The sequence below is a fragment of the Arvicanthis niloticus genome, chromosome 1 (assembly GCF_011762505.2).
Source record: "Arvicanthis niloticus isolate mArvNil1 chromosome 1, mArvNil1.pat.X, whole genome shotgun sequence".
Lineage (NCBI taxonomy): Eukaryota > Metazoa > Chordata > Mammalia > Rodentia > Muridae > Arvicanthis > Arvicanthis niloticus.
In genome coordinates, this window is record NC_047658.1 from 11,374,342 (window position 1) to 11,394,677 (window position 20,336).

At 47.6% G+C, this 20,336-nt stretch overlaps 2 protein-coding genes across 5 annotated transcripts in view; one reads left to right on the forward strand and one right to left on the reverse strand.

Annotated features, from left to right (window-relative positions):
• Pepd (peptidase D) overlaps positions 1-8,357 on the forward strand; it is a 128,313-nt gene extending 119,956 nt beyond the window's left edge. Inside the window, exons 13-15 of the mRNA XM_034518070.2 lie at positions 4,225-4,409; positions 7,296-7,487; positions 7,876-8,357. Coding sequence (XP_034373961.1) covers positions 4,225-4,409; positions 7,296-7,487; positions 7,876-8,013 — 515 coding nt within the window. The 3' untranslated portion in view covers positions 8,014-8,357. The remainder of the gene's footprint in view (positions 1-4,224; positions 4,410-7,295; positions 7,488-7,875) is intronic.
• A 2,970-nt stretch (positions 8,358-11,327) lies between these two features.
• Positions 11,328-20,037, reverse strand: Cebpg (CCAAT enhancer binding protein gamma). 4 transcript variants are annotated; one of them, XM_034518935.2, is made up of 2 exons: positions 19,897-20,037; positions 11,328-14,603 (listed from the first exon to the last, which is right to left on the reverse strand). In XM_034518935.2, exon 2 carries the CDS (start codon positions 14,505-14,507, stop codon positions 14,055-14,057), a length of 453 nt encoding a protein of 150 aa, XP_034374826.1. In that variant the 5' UTR covers positions 14,508-14,603; positions 19,897-20,037; the 3' UTR covers positions 11,328-14,054. The 4 variants fall into 4 exon arrangements, with proteins under 4 accessions (XP_034374826.1, XP_076788258.1, XP_076788247.1 ...); XM_076932143.1 differs by lacking the exon at positions 19,897-20,037 and adding an exon at positions 19,486-19,625; XM_076932132.1 differs by lacking the exon at positions 19,897-20,037 and adding an exon at positions 19,161-19,299.
• Positions 20,038-20,336: the final 299 nt, after the last annotated feature.

Consider the following 20,336-nt stretch of genomic DNA (forward strand, 5'->3'; position numbering starts at 1 on the left):
TCCCTGCTCTCTTTGCCTAGCTCCAAGCACTTGCATGTGTGCTCTCAAAACTGTAGAAGCAAGAGCTTCAGGAAGTATGCATACGACAGCTCCAGCCCCCGCTTCAGCAGCAGCATCAAGGCGCCTGCAGCCTGGACACATGCTGCTTCCTGCCCCTCTAAAGGGTGAATGAGTCCCCAAGGTCCTGAAGTAGACACTGCAGGGTGGGCTGGGCTAGAGGCCCTGGGCCTGGTGCCAACTTGGCCTGCCATGCAGCTAGCTCACTGTAGCTCCCAGGGCCTGCCCTGAGACCTGGGCTTTATGCCTTTGCTCCCACACCCCACAGGCCTGGCTCCCACGTCAACCATCCCGTGAGGGCCATTGTCCACATATGAAGTGAGCTCTTTGTCTGACCAAGTAGCCTGGGGGCAGGCGAGGGGGATCTGCTGCCTTCCTGGCTTGGCTTGGGAGCCCCCTAGGGCTGTCACACTCTGGGCAGGAAGCCTGGGGCTGTGATGGATGGTGCTGAAGCTCTTCGAGGCTTTCCTGGCTCCAGCAGCAGCAGGCTTCAGGCCCATTGGAGTGCTAGTAAGGGAAGCCAGGTAGAGCATGGGGCCAGCAGAAACCCATCCTGGAGCCTGGGCACAGGACCCAGCTCCTCTCTGAGGTCTCATCATTATTAGGAGCTAACCTCTAGGATACTCTTCCCACACTGTGCTCTGATCTCAAGTGTGGGGTACAGGTCACTTATGAATTCAGGACTGTGTATTTCCAGTTGGTGAAAAGCCATGAGGAAGGCTACTGCTTTGCTAACTCTTCATACTCTGCAAGTGCCAGGCACAGAGCAAGGCTAAAACCCCACCTGTTCAGGTCCAGGCTTTGCTGCCCTGCTGGGCTACGGAGGATTGGCTTAGGTAGAGCAGGAAGGGACGATTAGCGAGGACTTCCTAGAAAAAGTCTCTTAACCAAAGGCTCAAGATGAGGAATCGAAGCTTGAAGAGTCATCTGAGCCACTGGACCTGCAGGTGGGAAGCGCACACAAAGAAGAGACCACAGGAGGGATACAGGTTTGTCTGTTGACACCCTGGTGTAGCTGCTCCCCAGTAGGGAGCAAGATGCTGCTACCATGGCCCACCATGCCTCTGAGAGTTCTAGAAAGCCAGAGTGAGATTTAGCAGCACTAATGGGATTAGGTAGGCGAGCAAGGCAGCATCCCCCATCCATAAAGGGTACTATAATATCTAGAGTGGGCCTGCTGAAATCCAGGGATGCCCCCCAGCTCAGGACCTGGGCCGTCAAGGTGTCTATAGGCTTGGGTGAAAGGAGCCCAGGAGTGGCTTGTGCCCAGCCACAGTCTTGCTGAGGAAGGCAACCCTCACACATTTCAGGGGCCCTGCCCCAACCATGGGTGTCATAACTACCACTGGTGCCAGATGCTGAGGCCAAGTCGCTGGAGGTTTAATCACTGTCACAACCACACACAGGCACAAAGAAAGCCCCCACTTACAGCCAAGAGAGCTGTGCAAGCAAGGAAGACAGAGGCCCAGGGGCCCAGGCCCTATGTCTGGGCAAGTGCCAACACCCCCCGTAGGAGCCACCATGAAGCATGGGGTCTACCTGATGCCCCTTCTCAGTTGAGGCTCAGCCAGGCATAGCCAGGCTGGGAGGCAGACTGTTTCCTGGAGGCTCTTCATACTCTGCAAGTGCCAGGCACAGAGCAAGGCTAAAACCCCACCTGTTCAGGTCCAGGCTTTTGCTTTCTTTGGTGACTAAGGAAGGCCCCCACTCAGGGAAAACGTTTTCTAGGCTCCCTGTGCTGGGCTGACTTGGGGCTGAGTGAACACAGCTCTTTAGACACTTGTAGGACCTGAATTCAGAACATACGGACCTGAGGAGCACATGCTCTGCCAAGCCAAGTCCTGGGGTATCACAGGGGACACTACCATTCTGATGAGGATGAGATGTTATCAGGTTGTGTACAGCACCACTGGGGATGAGGAATGCCTTCAGAGAGGCAACTTGGATGCTGGGACACCTCGAGGATAGCTTAAACCAAGGCCAAGGCCCCAGTGAGTAACATGTGCTTCTAGAGCAGAAAGGCAACCTGGTCTCCGAAGAGTCCTCCAGGAGTGGGGCCAGTGGGGAGAGCAGAACTATCCAGGCCTGGCCACTTGGGTCCTAGGAAAGAGCAGCAGCCAGAGGTGGTACAGACTGACTCACATTTCTAGAGCATGATGGCCAGAGTGCTGAAACTTTGGCTGGTCATAAGTGACAGATCATTAGTGGAGAGTGCCCTGGAGACACAAGACTAGAGCCAGCTTTCTGGGGCCAGCTTTGTGGCTCTTGGACAGAGGCAGCACCTGTGGCTCAGGCAATCAGGAAAACTTGCCTAGGTCACAGCACAAACAACAGCTGGGATTCCAGTTACCTAAGGCCTCATCCACAAGGGTACAGACTGGGTCAGCCAAGGATCTATGTATGTCCAGGAGGCCCCCAGATGTGAGGCAGCAGTAACCAGAATCACCTCAGGACTGCCTGGTAGCAGATTGTAGACCCTAGGAAGGCTGGTTCAGCCTCAGAGACAAACATCTCCCATCTCAACAACTTCAGCCATGTCACATAGCACACTATGAACTAGCCCTGCAGCTGCACCACCTGCTCAAAACCCCATACTGCCAGCCTTGCTAGGGACCATGTCTGGCAAGGAAGGGGGTCCTTACCCAGCTTCAATCAGCCATGGAGGCTCAGCAATCTGAGTTTCTAGGCCTGGCCCTTTCCAGTTCAGGATCCAATAGAACACTGGTTCTCAACCTTCCTAATGCTGCAAACCTTTAATACAGTTCCTCATGTTGTGGTGACCCCAGCCATAAAATCCTTTTCACTGCTACTTCATAACTAATTTTACTATCATGAATTGTAAATATCTGATATGCAGGTGGTCTTAGGTAACCCCTGTGAAAGGGTCATTGACCTCCAACCATTGAGACCCACAGATTCAGAACCAATGCTATAGAGCCTTCAACTACATAGGGTCCCCAGCCTTCTTCTCTTACAGCTTGATCATCAAGGTGTGGAGTAGTTGAGGGCACATCTGGTTCTCAGCCAGAGCAGGACATAGCTGGGAGGCCTTTGGGAGCTGAAGTTCTAGATACAGGGTTGAACGTGACTGGGAGTGCTGTAAGGGCTATGCTGACTACCCTCTGGACAGTGTACTGCTGTGATCTAAGCTCAGCCTTTGGGGTCAGAGCTGAAGACTTCCTAGGCCTAGGGTCTTTGTCTAGTAGTCTCTCTAGAGAGTAGCTGAAGGGGGTCTCTACAGCAGGCAAGACAGCCCCTGATACTGCCTGAAGCCCAACAGGGGCCTCCCTGTTAGTCCAAACAGTGATACTTTCTGTCCTTAAGCCTTAGACCCACAGAACCCACCTGGCCCCTGAAGCTATGTGCCTGGAGGGTGTCTTAGTTAAGGTTTCTGTGGCTGTGATAAAGCACCATGGCCAACCTGGGGAGAAAGGGTTTATTTGGTTTATATATAAGTTTGTTGAGGGAAGCCAAGGCAGGAACCCAGAGGCAGGAGCTGATGCAGAACCCATGGAGGAGTGCTGCTTACTGACTTGTTTCTTATGGAACCCAGAACCATCAGCCCAAAGATGACCCCACCCACAATGGTCTGGGCCCTCCCCCATCAATCACTAATTAAGAAAATGTCCTACATGCTTGCCTCCAGCCTGATCTTATGGAGGCATCTTCTTAAGGTAACTGTAGCCTGTGCTAAGTTGGCATAAAACTAGCCAGCAGAGGAGGCTCCCCACAGTGACCTTTGCTCCAGAAACATGGGGTAGGGATGATTTGATTAGTAGCCTGGGCTTAGACATGCAGGCCCACCAGAGGGTGAGACCACGCCAGCTGTACCTTCACCCAGAAACCTTTGTGCCCACAGCAATTTCCAGACTGAGTCAGCCATTCTTGGGTGTACAGGGATGCCTTCTCCCAGGCTCCAGCCCTTTCCTGCCCCACCTCCAATAGCAAAGCCTAGGATGAATCTCTGAAGCCTCCTTTGAGCCTGAGCCATTCATATCTGCTCTTGAGTGGACAGAACCAGACCCCCTGGCTTTGAGAGGCAGAAGCTTGACCCCACAGTGTGATGATGCAGTCTCAGGGCCCTGAGCTTCAAAAGCAACCTGGGCTGTATCACACTCACCCCTTGTCTCTGGAGCCCTGACTTACCACAGCCTCCTTAAACCACAGGTGTCTGGTGGCCTGATATGCACCGGCTGGCTGACCGTATCCACCTGGAAGAACTGACACGCATTGGCCTCCTGAGTGGCAGTGTGGATGCCATGCTCCAGGTCCACCTGGGAGCAGTATTCATGCCACATGGACTTGGCCACTTTCTGGGCCTAGATGTGCATGATGTGGGAGGCTACCCTGAGGTAAGTGTGCTTGGTGGCCTCACCGAGCCTGGCCCTTACTGGAGTAAAGTGAGTTCGTTTGGGAGTTTCTTGGGGGGGGAAGGGGGGTTTGCTGGGGATATAATGGAACAGGAGGAATGGGTCTCCCCATGATACACAAATTGGGGTTCAGGACACGACAGGGTGGGTAAATGAGTGAACTACCCCAGTAGCTAGCTGCACAGGCCTCAGGCTTGAAGGTAGGTGCCTCTCCCTAAAGGCCCCAAGACATGTGCTTTGTTGGTTGTATCTGTGCACAGGGTCCCCAAAAGATATGGAACTGCAGCCAAGTCTCATAGACAGTTATACCAAACCCCACATGTTCTTCACTTAAACTTACCTCCGCCTTCAGAAGCTCAGCAGCAGACCCCTTTCCTACTCCCTAGCTGGCTCATCCTCTCCCTCCTGGGCCACTGGAAGGAGAGGAAGGCTTAAAAGGTATCTTCAGACAGGGCTTCCTCTCCCTCTTTTACCACCAGCTCTCAAAGGACCACCCAGAGGGTCCCTGGGGTCTCCTGAGAAGCCCTGCTGGGCAGGTGGCTATAGCCCCTCAGGGCCTGTCCCTGCTGCCCAGCCTGGCCTGGTGCCTACCGTGCAGGGGGCTGATTGTGCAATTGGTGCACACCCTGGGGCCCACCAGCCAGTTAGCCAAGACTAGACCCAGCCTCTTGGCTGTGGGGTATTTTGAAAGCACTAAGAATGATTTGGGGGAAGGGAAGATTGCAAAAGAGAAGCATTATTATTCAATTATTTTTTCTCAAGTGTAAACAGTTAAATTTGGAGAAACAAAATCAGTTTTAATTTCCTAATTTCTGTTCATCCTATTGTGTGCAGGGAGCCAAGAGCAGGCCCTTCCAGACATTGTTAGTTGAGGTTCCTTATTCATTAGTCGCCACAGTCCTTTTTTTCCACCAAAGAAAATTGGCAGCAAACTGTTTTCATCTTTTCCAGTAAGCAGCTCTTTGTGCTCGGTCTATTCTTCTGACAGATAAACACTGTGGAAAAAATATGGCTTTTCCTATAAAAGTCATTTGTTTTATTTCAGGCCTACAGACAGACACATCTGGGTCTCTTCTCAGAGTCCAGTACAAGTTGAGGCCTCAATGAGCCCTCTGCCCAGGCAGAGAAGCAGACATGGTCTCTCTCTCTCTCTCTCTCTCTCTCTCTCTCTCTCTCTCTCTCTCTCTCTCTCTCACACACACACACACACACACACACACACACACACCCAGCATAGCTGGCATCCGTGACCAAGAGGAGGGAACCCATACTGTCCCCATCCTGGGCATGTAGTCACTTCTGCTCTGTCCATTGGAGGCTAGCCTGTAATCCCCATCCTAGCAGACCCTAGGAGCTACAGCTCTGAAAGAGTGTTGGCTCAGACAGGTATCCTTTAGCCCTCAGTGCAAACTCTTTATAGTAAGTATCCCCTGATCCCAGCTGGAGTAATGGTCCTACACTTTCCTAGGTGGCAGGAAGCTGTGCCCCTACACACCCATGGAACAGGATAGAATGGGCCCACTAGGTTTAAGCTCAGTGACAAAACACTTGCCTAGCATGCTCAAAACCTGAGTTCCATCGCCAAAACAAAACAAACTAAAAACCCAACCAACCATGACCTGGGTCAGGCCTTGACCTTCAGCAGGCTTGCACAGCCGCGGCTTACAAAGAAGGGACAACTTAGGATGTAGCATGAAGGGACGGGACAGGTAAGAGATGCCAAAGAAGGTACAGGCTCTCAGGGGTAGCTGAAAACTTCTGGAGCAAAGGCCTAGTACAGCACGCAGAGGAAGCAGGCTCCTGCCCTTGACAGGACACCTCTCATCTGAGCAACCTGAGCAGAGGCCTGGGGCCTTCTGAGGAGCATTCTCCACCCCAGAGCCTTCAAGCTTGCTGGTCCAGAGGCAAGTGTTGTAAGGCTGATAATGGCACCAGCCAGGGTTCTGCCCAGAGCATGACACACAAGCAGCATGGTGCTTTGTGTCCTATCACCACCTCTATCCTGGCCTGCTCACACCAGGTCATAGTGGCCGTCCCTACCCTCACGTAATCCCAGCCACAGCCCTCCTTACTGTGCCCAGCCTTGGAGGCTGAGCCAGCCTGTTTGTAGTTACCTTACATGAACCACTAATTGAAGTCTGATGTTCTTGGCCCTCAAACAGTCAGAAATGACAGCTCTGTCTCCAGCAGCTGGGCGTCCTTGGAGGAGCCACAAGTAGGGCAGGGCAAACTCAGATCCTAACCAGAAAGCTTACTTGCTGCCCACTTGCTCAGAGGCCCTGTCCAGAGGCCAGAGGGTGCCCCGGGGAGCTGGGGGAGGAGCAGAGCCTCCGCAGAAAGCAATGATCACTAGGTCCTTCAATGGTCATAAGGCCACTGTTTCCCAAGGCCCAGGTATAGGCTAGGACACAAGCCAGTACAGGTGGTAACAGGCCCGTCCTGATGTCAGCACCTGTCCCTTCCTCTATCAGAAAGGTTGACTTAGCCAGGACCAGCCATTTCCACTTGAGTTGCCTGGAAGTAAAGACAAGGCCCTGCAAGCCAAGCAACCTCCTAAGAGCTTTTCTGGCTTCTGTGGTTTGGTTACTGACCTGCAGAAGGGCCCGAGCAGCCAGACACCAAGCCAGTCTTAGGCCTACCTGGGCAGCTTGCCCTGCATGTATGCATTATCGATGTCCTTAGGCAGATCTGAGGGTAGCCGAATATGGAGGTATGTGCAGAGGGCAGAAGGGTTGGGTGGCCCAGAAACAACAGGGTTAGACTTCACTGGAGCCAACCCTGTCTGGCTGCCTCTCAATGAGGCAGTGACCTGGTAGCCAGCCCTGGGACTAACAGTTGGGTTCCCCCACTTGTTTCCTCCCTCTACAGGGTGTAGAGCGCATCGATGAACCTGGCTTGAGAAGCCTGCGTACGGCAAGGCACCTGGAGCCAGGCATGGTGCTGACTGTGGAGCCAGGCATCTATTTCATTGACCACCTCTTGGACCAGGCCCTGGCAGACCCAGCCCAAGCCTGCTTCTTTAACCAAGAGGTCCTGCAGCGCTTTCGCAACTTTGGTGGGGTGAGTACCTGGGAGCCCCACATTCTTATTCTCCAAATGTCCATCACCCCACTGCTTGTCACCTTTGCCACAGGAAAAGGTGAAAGGACAGCACTGTGTAAGGCCTGGCCAGCCCCTGTATGTGGGCTGTCACCAAACAGGTACTCACCTGTCAATAGACAGATTCTTCAAAATGCCCACCAGTCCCAGAGACTCCATGTAAGCTTGTGCTACAAGCAATGGGCCTTGTCTTCCCCAGAGGCTTTGAGACCAGTCTGGTCACAAAGACTAGTCCTATCCCTCAGAAAGCTTCTCCCAGGTGGCATGGTCAGGCTGGTGCAAGTTGGCATTGCTAATGTGGCAAATTAAGCCATTGTGATCACACTAGCATCCTGTCTGTCTGGCCCAGGTACGTATTGAGGAAGACGTTGTAGTGACTGACAGTGGCATGGAGCTGCTGACATGTGTACCCCGGACCGTGGAGGAAATTGAAGCATGCATGGCAGGCTGCGACAAGGCCCTTGCGCCCTTCTCTGGCCCAAAGTAGACCCAGTTGAGAAACTCAGTGAGACTGGGCCCTGGCCTTGTAAGCTTTCTGTGATGTCAGCCTGCTCATGGCACCCCAACAGCAAGATCCTGGAGCTCATGTCTGATCCTACCAAAACCACTGCTGCTGTTTCTGAGGAGAAAGCATTTTATTCACCTACAAGATCACATCCCTAACCTTGATTTTGCTTAAATGACAGGGACTTAAGAGTGCTGATTGAAGAAAGATCCTGTTCTTAAGTCGTAACTCAATTCTTATGCTTGGGGAAGAAGATGCACTTGTGTCTTCAAAAACAAAAATCAACATGCAAAATGGGATTTGCAATAAAAGCTTTTCTAAAAATGGCCCTTTGTACCCAGCTTCCTCTTTACTCCTTCATAGAAGAGAGCATAGACCTGTGGCTCAGGATGATGGTTCACCAAGTGTCAGCCTTGAGTCTGTTTCCAGGAACAGAACTGTTAGCATAGGCCCTGTGACTTCTGCTTCTGTCTTAGACTGCCTTGGGAAAACCAGAGGAATCTTCTACCACAAACTCCAGGAATTCTGCCAAAGTTAGTACAATACTGTCACCTGCTGTCAGGATTCTCATTCAGGCAGGCACCAGAACCACTGCAACATTTGGTAAGAGATGCTGTACCTTGATTTCATTTTTATACTAGCAAAGATAGCTAGCACATGTCAGCAGCACTGCCTAAGGCAGCAGTGTGGCAAAGGAGGACCTACTACCCAATCTGTCTGTCAGCCCCCATCCCCCCCACCTAGAAGTCTACTGCCCCAATTCCATTAGCTATGCCCATGTGGACCACCTGTCTTCCTCTGCTTAACAATGTGTCTGATGCTCCTAGAGACCTGCCTAGCCCCAGAGCTGGCCTCTAAAATTCTGATACAGAGATGAAGAACAAGTGAGAAAGGTTCTACCAGCATGTGGCTCAATAGTGGTCCTTCCCTAGCACTGACATGCCTGTTATCCCAGGACTTGGGAGGCTGGAGGCAGAGGATCAGGAATCCAAGATCATCCTTAGCTACACAGTGAGTTTACCAGCCTGGGACAGGAGACCCTATCTCAAAACAAAGGCAGGCCAAGACCAGTCTAGACTACACAGCAAGTTCCAGGCCAGCTAGGACTACATAGACAGATTGTTGACTCAATAAATGAACGAATGAAGAAATAAGATGGAACTGTAATGGAGAAAAAAAAAAAAAAAAAAACTGGTCCAAGCTAAAGACTTCAAGAAAACACTGTAGGGGCCAGGCAGTGGTGGCTCATGCCTTTAATCCCAGCACTTGAGAGGCAGAGGCAGGCGGATTTGAGTTCGAGGACAGCCTAGTCTACAGAGTGAGTTCCAGGACAGCCAGGGCTACACAGAGAAACCCTGACCAAAAAAAAAAAAAGAAAGAAAGAAAGAAAGAAAGAAAAGAAAAGAAAAACAAAAAAGAAAGAAAGCACTGAAAGGTTTATTTACTACAAATTGGCTTCTTCCTATGCTATGGCAATGACAAAAAAGTGCTTATGATGTGGCCACATTAAAATAAAAGCCACCAAAAAACAATTGTCAATCTAAGTCCCAAAGCACCATTTATCTCCTTTACTAATTAGGTTTAAAACCCCCATTCTTAGGGTTCTTGCTGGCACAGATGGGCCCATCCCCTCAGCCACCCACCACACACAGCAGTCTGAGTAAACACAGGCTCACTCTAGCCCTTGTTTCTGAAGTTGTATATCCATTTCCTCCAACCTCTGCAGAAATTTGTATAGCTCCAAAAATGGATTAGACTCTTCCAGAAAGTTCTACAGTGCTAAAGCCTTCCCCACACTCTGGAAGGGCCCAGTATTAATTGAGCATCTACTCCATATGATATGAGCACAATCTGACAGGAATGGTCTTGTACTAGACTAAGACTAAACCAAGAAAGGTCTGAAGTGAAAAGCAAGAGATGCTGCAGTCCAAACAGAAAGAGCTATAAAAGGTAGCTAGGGAGATGGAGGGGGGAGAGGTGCTACATACCATCACTGGGGAGCATTGGAGAGCAGGAGGTTCTTGAGAGCATGTGGTACACTGATAGGCAGGAAGAAAGACAGGGCATCGAGTCCATCCAGGAGAGGCGGGTGGCTCTGAGGGAGGCAGGATTGAGTAGCAGGGTCTGAAGCAAGCAGGTACACTGAGGTGAAGCTTGAACTTGGTGTTTCAAGGGAAGGGCTAGAAGGAACTGACTGGGGCAAACTTTTTTGAGGGGTGGAACTTTTTTTTGAATACACAAAATAAGTTACTAACTCTTCAGAGCACTTTAAGAACTGGTCATTCTAAAAGTATTTTTTAGTAAGACCTGATTTTGTCACAAAGTATGTATAAAGTTTTCTAATAAAAGTTATTAGGAATAAACCAACTAGAGCAGGAAATACAGCTCTACTGATAGAGAGCTCACCTAGCACACACAAAGCCCCGGGTTCAAGCCCCAGTGTCATATAAAAGCAGATGTAGTGGTACATACCAGTAATCCCAGCACTTGAGAGGTGGAGGCACGAAGGCCAGAAGTTCAAGGTCATACTTAGCCACCTATCAAGTTGAAGACCAGCACTGGCTACAAGACCATCTCACTAAAACTGAAAAACAAAAAAATTACAACTAATTCAAAGGAAGTGGGACAGAACATCCGTAGAAATTATTTTTTTTTTTTTTTCCATTTTTAAGACAGGGTCTCAATGGTCCTCCTCAAGCTGGCCTCAGCTCAACCTTCGTCTCCATAATGCTGGGGTTACAGGTGTCCACCACCATACTCAGTCACACATCTTTCACAACCACACAATGAGAAACTTACTTCCCCAACACAAATAGACTAAAGGGACCAGAGCAAAGCATCTAAATGGCCTCCCCCCTGAACACACAATTCAGACTGGTTTCTCAAACTCTTGATATTTCTGAAATCAGCCAATGTACTTCCATACCCAGGCATATACCCTATGTAAGTCAAGATGGTATTCATACTCTAAATGTACTGTTAGGGATACACCTCAAATAGAAACCACAGGCTAGGAACCACCAGGACACAGGCAGCCCCTTTCATCCTGCCCCCTACACTGGAATGCAGTTTTAAGTTAGACCAAACAACTACAATCAACTGAAGCTGCATTCCAAGTTTAGAGACAACTACTTCCCTGTCCACTCAGGGAAATCCAAACTTGCACAAAGCACCCCGCAGTCCGTACACTCCAGCTCAGGACAGCAGCAAGAGGCACCTTGCAAGCTCTTTGGGACCAACTACAAGTGAACTTCTTGCTCATGTCCAAGATAAAGAAACCCACAAAGAAAAAGTCATTGTTCCAAAGGTGTTTTTTATTTTTAAATTTGTTGAAAGAAATAAAATTATATTTTAAAAAAATAGAGTAATCTCACAAACTGAAGGCCAGGAACAAACAGAACAAGTTAGTATTTTTCCTGAGGCAGATCTGATTAGCTGTGGAATGCAATCTTCCCCAGCCTGTCATACAAACAGGCATCTTTCCTATTTCTAAGGCATCAGGAGCACTCTTCGTGCTCCAAAGGTTGTCCAGGCACGAAGCTTCCCTGGAAAGAGGTGGGAGGGGTTAAGAAACATCAAAAACAGCTGCATCCCTTTCTTATCAAACTATACATGTTTCTACTTCTATAAATTGAGAATCATAAAAACTGAATGGCCTCATGACCTGCATTTCAAACACCCAGTCATACTTTAGGAAAATCCTTACTGAGATCCCAAAGTCACCTGTGACCCTAAGGGCCAGACACAAAGGGTAGCTCTGATCCCTCCTCTATGCCTAGAACTAGTCAAAGGCAGCCATCCCAGGAGACAGACATGGCTAATCCACACTACAGTTTGACTCCTTGTTTGATCTGAAGACAGATCAAACTCTAAAGGTTCCCCAGTAACAAGACTTTCAAAAGTTACTCTACAGTTTACCCATTCCCCAAACCTAGTTTCCCCCAACTTTACAGAGAAATCTATCAAGCTAAACATCATACCCACTTGAGTAAGAAAGTCCAAACACCAATTAACATCTGTGTTCAATGTGGAACTACTTACTTGTGCTAACAATCTCATTTACAAAGGTAAGAGCAAAGCTTGAACTCATTTGTATGTTTCAATTTGAAACTCTGAGCACTGACTTCCCTACAGCTTTTTAAAGTCCTAGCACTGGTGACCTCACATTCCACAAGGACATCCATCTGTGAAAACTGGTATTCAGAAGCAGAGGTTCCCAAGTCTGCCTACCCTCATAGGTACATACATCACCTAACTGCGTCACCAATTAAATTCATGACATAATTATCCATCAGCTGGTGACGATTAGGATTGTATGGGTGTGTCCTTGTTAGCTATCCACATCATCTCTCAATCTTTATGAGTAGATGGCTATTCCAACCAAGGTAAACTGGTGTTGGGCCCTAATTTTTAAAACCCCACTCATTTCTTGGCTCCCAAAGAACAGTGTCAGCTCCTGTCTTCAGCTCTGCTGAGCTCCAGAGCCCTGACAGCCTCTGTCCAGAACAGTCAGCAACTTCCTGCCATGCTAGGGAACAACCTGAGTGACACTGGGGTTACCAAGTCCTAGTAGGAAACACGGCCAGAAATGACCACATTCAAACAAGATTTCCAGCAACCCAAACTCTGATCACACAAGCCCTGTGTTTAGTTACCATCTCAGGAACCGACAAACTGGCGCTGGAACTGTGCACAAACCATGAGTTACCAAGAAGATGATCTAAATACAACACTGATAAGAGCAGAGCCTACTGACACCCAGCTTTTTGGTTTCACAACAAAAGAGTCAATATCCTGAGTTTTATCAGACTATCTCTCTAAAATAATTTATACAGAACATAAAAGCATACTAATAGAAGCAATAACACATGAAGTCCGGAAGAACAGCCCACTAAACTAGGAAAAAAAAAAATCCTCAAAGAAATAAAAATAAAAAGATTTAGGAAATAAATTAAAGATTCAAACCTCATACTTTCAAGTTTTCTTTGACTAGTCTTCTGAGTGATGGCATGAAGTTGATTCATTTTCTATTAATTGTTTAGTTGAGATCAAACATCAAAAAGTGCCTCTTCACACAAGCACACACACAGAAACTTTACCTTTAAAAATCATGGCCCCACTGGCAGTTATTCTGAACAAACACAGGAGAAACCAAATGAATTAGTAGTATTCTAAATCATGGTATGTATCATCAAGCCAAGGCAGTTTATTTACTAACTTGGCTGACAAAAAAAAAAAAATGGTTTCTCCCCCAAACCAAATGCTGCCTTTACTTTCGTCCACAGAAACTAAAATGTCAGTACACAGTAGATACTATTTTTTAGGACACAGATAATGCTCATCCAATAAGCAGAAGACCCCCCCAAAGTTCAACAGCACTCTATGCCCTTTAAAACAAACGGGGGGGGGGGGGGGAGGGAGCACAAAACCACTTCTTTCCTTCCTAAACGCAACCTGTATTTTTAACCACCTCTTCAACATGACCTGATGGGATTGCTTTACCTAACATCATTTTTAAAAATGTGTATGTGTTGGAAAAAACAATGCTGACGATACTAACACAGGTTTATACATCTATAAAATAGGGCCAAATTATTATGATTGGTTTCTGTAACCCTAGAATTTACCATACACAATTTAGAATAAGAATCACAAATTGAGGAACACAGATGAAATTCAGCATTTCTTAATCCAAGGTATTATCTCATTAGAACCCAGAACCTTCTATATGACCTTCCATTTTCCCATTCCTACAAAAGAAGCATTTCTGGGGAAGTGAGGATTTATTAAGAATATTAAAGTCCAGGAATTTTGTTTTAACCATAAACCCTAAGTTTTCTTTTAGTGCTTCAAAAATCCATTATCATTTAAGACCAGATAAATTACATGGCTAATCAGCTGTTCAGTGCGAGCCTAGAAAATAACCTCCAATGGAACAAAACCAAGTTCGGCCACTGAACCAAGGGGTGCAGGGTGGTCACACCTCTCATGTTCAAGTCACAAAGCCGTGGAGCCTGGAAGATCTACTGCCCTGTGTTATCAGAATTTGTTGCTGTAGTTTCCGTGCTGATGGGCTGCACGTTGTCCGCGAGGTTGTGTGCATGCTCAAGAAACAAATCTTTCAGTACACTTAATTCCTTTGTCAGCAACTTAATTTTGGCTTCCAACCGTTCATTTTCTTCTTTGAGTTGGTTTACCCTTTGCAGTGTATCTTGAGCTTTTTGCTTGCTTTTTAACCGGCTCTTTTTCACGGCCATATTGTTCCGCTCTCTGCGCTGGCGGTATTCGTCACTATTCCGATCCATGGGTGAGCTCTTTTTGCTTTGCTTACTTGGAGGCACAGCTTTGCCTCCTCCCCCAGGCCCAGCGGGCACCAGCTGAGGAACCTGCTGTAAACCGCTGGCATGTGCCTGAGTATGAATGACACTTATTCCGTTCACTCCTGGAGTAGCGGCTGGCTGCGACAGCTTGCTCATTTGGGCACGTTCCTTTACCAATACAGAACAGGTAGAAATCAGAGCAATGTGATCCAAGGAGGCCACACTCAACTGCCAAAAAATCTTCACATGAACCTAGTTAGAAAATAAGTTGCATTAAAATATTTGAAATGACAGGATCAAGTCAGATTAAACTTGCACAAACTTAACACAGTAGGCAACCTATTGGTTTTGCTGACAGGAGCAACTACAAACCATACTGAAGTTTCCAAACTTGAAAAGGTCAGAAGCATCATAAGCTGAAGACCAGTCCACCTGTAACTATTAAAAAGGGGACGAAAAACCTAAAGCATAGCAGGAAATACTAGGTAGCATATGAGTTAATATCAGTGGACAATCTGCCAGGGAGAAATCTGAGCTGTTTAGGGTAAGCATGGAAACAAAAAACAAGTTCAATTATTGTAGAATAAACGCCTGCATTTGTGGGGTGGGGGGTGTGTTTCAAGTCACACACGCTGGATCAGAACACTCAGTCTGCAGAATTCATGAGGGTCTGGATGCCGCTAAGATTCTGGCAAGTTCCTTTATTCAATATTCCCAGGATGAATTAGCAATGTCTTCACCTGTTATGGTTTTTTTGTTTTTGTTTTTTTAAAGATAGGGTTTCTCTGTTTAGCTTTGCCTGTCCTGGAACTCACTCGGCAGAGCAAGCTGGCCTCCAACTCTGCCTCCTGAATGCTGGAATTAAAGGCCTGGGCCGCTGCCACTGCTGCCACCACCACCACCTGGCTTGTGGGCTATTTTGAGTTGATTAGTTGATTTGCATTTTTACATTTTAATAACCTACTACAAACTAACAGCTGAATCAACTGTATCTCCCTAGGAGACGCAGCACCCTTAGAAATGTACAAAGAATTGTTAGGAACCATGAACTATCCTGTTTTCCCAGAACTGCTAAAATGACCTCAATGGACAAAGTTAGGGAAGTTAGCTAGAGTTAGGAAAATGCCCTCGATGCACACCCATGGAAGAGAAGTTCAGTCAGTAAACATCAACAACTTTGGCCAACCCAAACTCTGGCCAAGCCTTTCTTCAAGCATGCTTATTAAGTTGCCCTTTTTAAAATTATTTATTACTATTAATCTTTGCTTTCAAATATCCATATATCATTACTTTGAATTGTTTTAAAAGCCACCAGCCAGCCCTGAGCTAGCGGGTCATCTGTTCTTGCTCCAGCACTAAAGGAAGACAGAAAGCTTCCTCCCAAGCCATGATGGATATGGACTCTGGGTTATGCTCACAATGGATATTTCACAACTTCCCTTGAAAATGATTGTGGCCAGGTTTTTCTCCCACTTAAAAGGTGGTTGTTCAAAATAAAGAAAGTAAACAAATTAATTAAAAACTAAGAGTTGGCTATTCAACATTAACTCAAGCCACTCGGACTGCCATTTAACCCTGGGCTTATCAAGTTGGTATACTGGGTGTAACCCTAGCTCAAGGGCTTGTGTAATTCAATACCTCACCTGGAATTGCCTCAAAAATCACGTTCCTCTTACTTGCCTATTTTCTTGTATTCTTATTCTTCAAAACTAATCTCTACAGTCAATTTAGCCAAGCTCAAAGATAGCAATGATCCAAAGAAGTACAGACTAGAAACAAGATCAAATTTTTCCTTGGCACTGGCTCCCTCAGTTTTACAAAACTTAGACATATCCCTTCCCTCCTGTGAGCTTCAACTCCATCTGTACAGGAGATGATATGATTGTGGAAATGATATGACGCCCCAACTAACAAACTAACCACGAACTCTAGTCACTAACAACTTTCAGCAGGCTCCAAATTCAGGATGTTCTGCCTGTTTCTGAACTCAAAGATACAGGTATGGGGTAAGGTTCTAATTTTGCTAAGTCAATAACCAGAACAAAGGATAGGTTTTGGGTGAGCCTTTGGCTAGAAAAACAAGAGTATTGTTTACTGAGCCTACAAACTTGCAAGAAAAAAAGGAGAGTAAGACATAATTCATGATTTTTTTTTTAAGTACGCTGGATATAGTGGTGCATGTCCTTTAAAGCCAGCCTTGGGAGGTAGAGTCAGGTGGATCTTTGTGAGCTTGAGGCTAGCCTGCTCTACATATCAAGTTCCAAGATAACTAGGGGCTATATAGAGAGACTCTGTCTAAAAAAGAAAGATTGAGAGACAGAGGAGAGGGAGGACCAAGGAGTTAACAGGCTTCAAACAGAACAATTTTGGGTTTGCACTGAACAAAGACACTGGTCATTTATGCTTTTGTTCCTTTCCACAAATATTGGCTGAGTTCTACAACAAAGCAATCTGACATTTAATATCTGGATATTTAACTCTAAATCAAAGTCTGGTTCCTGGATGGACTAATCTACTCCAAAGTTCAGTCTACAGGAAGCTGGGTGGTGCCTTTTTCCTTTTGCTTGTCAAACACCCAAGAAGCAAGAGGAAAGCTGAGGGGCAGCTGTCCTCAAAGTGGTCCCTGGACCAACACCAGCAATTTTTTACAAGTCCCAACTCTCAGGCTGTTAGTCTGAGGAACAAGTTTTGGATGTGGGCTTTCAGTCTTGTTTTAGTGGAGCTCCCAAAATAATTCCGAAGACACAATGGAGAACCATGGCTGCATATAAACAATGGATTTTACGAATGTGAGACTAAATGAGTAACAGACTTTTTTCAAATGCAAATTTCTTAACTAAAGTAATAATGTTCATTCAAAAGAATAAAACAATGAAACTCTGGAATATTAGAATAGTAAAATAAAATAAAAATTTTAGTTGGAACAATAAACCTGTACACAACTTTCCTAGCTTGTCACTTTTTTCATAAACCTAGATAGAACCATATATCTCTCCTTTAGCCTCTCAAAATAAAATCTTCACTCAATTTCCTTAATGAAGGTTCAGTCTTCAGATTTACAAACAAAAATAACCCACATCTATTGTCTTTCCTAATGCCACAGAAATTACCTCAGGCTGACATCATCTCCCAGGGGCCCTAGTCTCAGGTGTAGCAGCCTGAGCTCCCTCCAACCACTCACTATCTAGACTATCTAGAGCAACAGTTCTTAACCTTCTTGATGTTGCAACCCTTTAATACAGGTTCCTCCTGCTGTGGTGACCCCCAGCCATAAGGTTATTTTTGTTGCTACTTCATAACTGTAACTTTGCTACGGTTATGAATCTATGGATCTTAATATAAATATCTGTGTTTTCAGATGGTCTTAGGTGACCCCTATAAAAGGGTCAGTCATTTGACCCCCAAAGAGGTTGCTATCTTCCATGCAAACCTAACTATGTCATATCTTCCTACTAAAAATTAATGTCTGTGACTCCAGATTACAAAAATCAAACCCAAGGTCCTAACCCTCTCTACAAGTTCTGCTCCCATACGCTCAACTCAGGACCACTACCTAATGCTTTCTAAATGCTCTTTGTTTCTCTTTATGCTTTTTATCCAATCTGCTCCCCCAGTTTCTCTGACAACTCCAGCTTCCTGGAGACTGTTGAAGGCAGAGTCCACAAAAGAGAGGAGACTCCTTCAAAGACTTCAGTGTTAAGTGGTCCACTGGAGTTGTGAAGAAACCATCCGCTTGTTTGGATGTTAACCTTTAAACCTATTCCTATGCTTGTTTTAATGTTATCCTTTAAAGCTATTTATAATACTATTTAGCACATTCAAAACAAATACACTGTTTATAAATATACATTTATTAGGAGTTCCTGTTCAGGATTTTCCCCCTCATTATTGGCAGGATAGGGTAACAGAATAGAGAGAGGACTGATAAACTTTCGAGTGTAAGAACCTATGCAGCCATCCCTCTGAGGGAAACCTAAAATTGCTACAGTACTCATTATTGTGACTGAGGCAACTTTTGACCAGGTCCTGTGTCTCTTTCCCATGATCTCAGGAGGGAATGTTCCCAGGGACTTTCCCAGGGAGCATTTAATTCACTAGGGATGAAAGCACCTCTCCAAGATCACAGAGCTGGGCTGGCAATCATGACGTGTTGTGAGAATTTAAAGGATACTGAAGATGGGGGACGGTGACGGTGTCCCCACCTATTTGTTTCTGATAGGTCATAAAAATATCTGAGTCAGTCAAGCATGCCCATCAGACTCAGGAAACAGGCTCAAGTTTTTCTTCAGCTCAGTAGCATCCTGTCATTATTTACAGTTTTTCAGGAACAGGGAAATAACCGCAGGGATAGCTAGCTTATCATAACTACTACTCAAGTGGCAACAGCTGAACAGACCTTAGAGTTTAGAGTGTTTGAAGGCTAGGGATGTGGCTCAGAGGTATCAGGGCTTGCCTACCATACTCTGAATTCGTCTATGTACAATTTCTCAGTAAAGAAAGACCTTGTGGTGCTTTATTTCAAAATTCCCTCTGTGAGACAGGTCTGCATACAATGATAATATATTCAAGTAAGGATTCAAGTGGGTGGAAACTCAAGAGACACAACCCCCAGCAGTTGTGCAACCCACAAAGGTTAAAACCTTTCTAATTTCGATATATCTTATGATGCAGTTTACGAAGAAACAAACAAAAACCAGGAAAGAGCAGAGCAAAACTAAGCATGCCAACCTTGAGACCAGAAATACACAAGCACGCTTGGAAAGAGAAACAATCCTCACACACGCATGCCCAACTTCTCCACCTGGATACCTCCGCTGGCTCTTTTCCCGAGTTCCCTCCAGGCGAGCCAAGGAAAGGCTTCATGGCTTGACCTTCTGCGTCTAGTGAACTGGTGCACGTTCATCTAGGATGACCTCCCCTTCTCAGTGAACTGCAGGACACACGGCCGCGTCCAAAAAACCAAGCGAAATCTCCCTCTTGCAACGTTACGTGTGTAAAAAAATAGAGTGCCTTCCCTAGATGACCACTAGGTTATTAACTCCAAATTAGGACCCGGGCCCTCCTCCTCCAGACCGAGCCGGTTGGGAAGCGACAGGAAGAGTCCTAGGTGGCTCCAAAGTAAGATTCGGCCCACCTTCTATTCTAGGAACACCCTCCATCCCCAGGGGCCAATGCGCGCCAGGCTTGTCACGCTGCACGTCGTTGGGGGGGAGCAAGTTCTGGAGTGGCCACCTGGTACTCCATCCCTTCCCCGACTGTGGTGAGGGGGCGCCCGGGGAAGCGCGGGGGTCGGCGCCATGCGCGGCGGCGCTGGGCCGCCGCCAGGGATGAGCTCAACCCCGCCGGGTGTTGCCCGCAGGTTGCATCAGACGCCGCTCCGGGCCCCCGCCCGCGCCGCCAAGCCGCCAGGGGCCTTCCGGGCCAACCTGCTGAATCGGGCAGGGCCGGGTCTCCTTAGGCCGGGCCGGCGCCTACGCGAGCGGCGGGCTCAGCCGCGGCCTCCTCCCCCCAACCCCTCCGAGCTAGAAGCCCGAGGCCTCCTTACCTGCGCCTCCGACCCGCCCGCCCCCAGACAGCCTTCACTCCGAGCGGCCCCGCGCGGCGCGGCCCGACTCGACCCAGGCCTCGCAGCCCGCGAGTCGGCGAGGAGGAGCGACGGTTACGAAACCGACAGCCTCCGCCCGTTCCGCCACCGCGGCCACCGGCTTTCCCCTCCTCTTCGGGTCCGCGCGCTGCCGCCGCCGCCGTGACCAATAAGAATCGAGGTTCGAAGAGCGACGCTCGCTCCCCTCAAGACGGGCAGCGCCAGTAGCCAATCACAAGCCGTGTGGCGGCGAGAGGCGGGCACGCGGCGGAGCAGGCGTGGTGGGCGTGGCAGCACGGGCGCAGGCTGAAGGAGCGCTCCGTGGTTTCCCCCTCAGGCTGCCGGTGGTGGCAGGCGGCGGCTCTGAGCCATGGGAGTGTCCCGTGGCGAGAAAAGTTCTG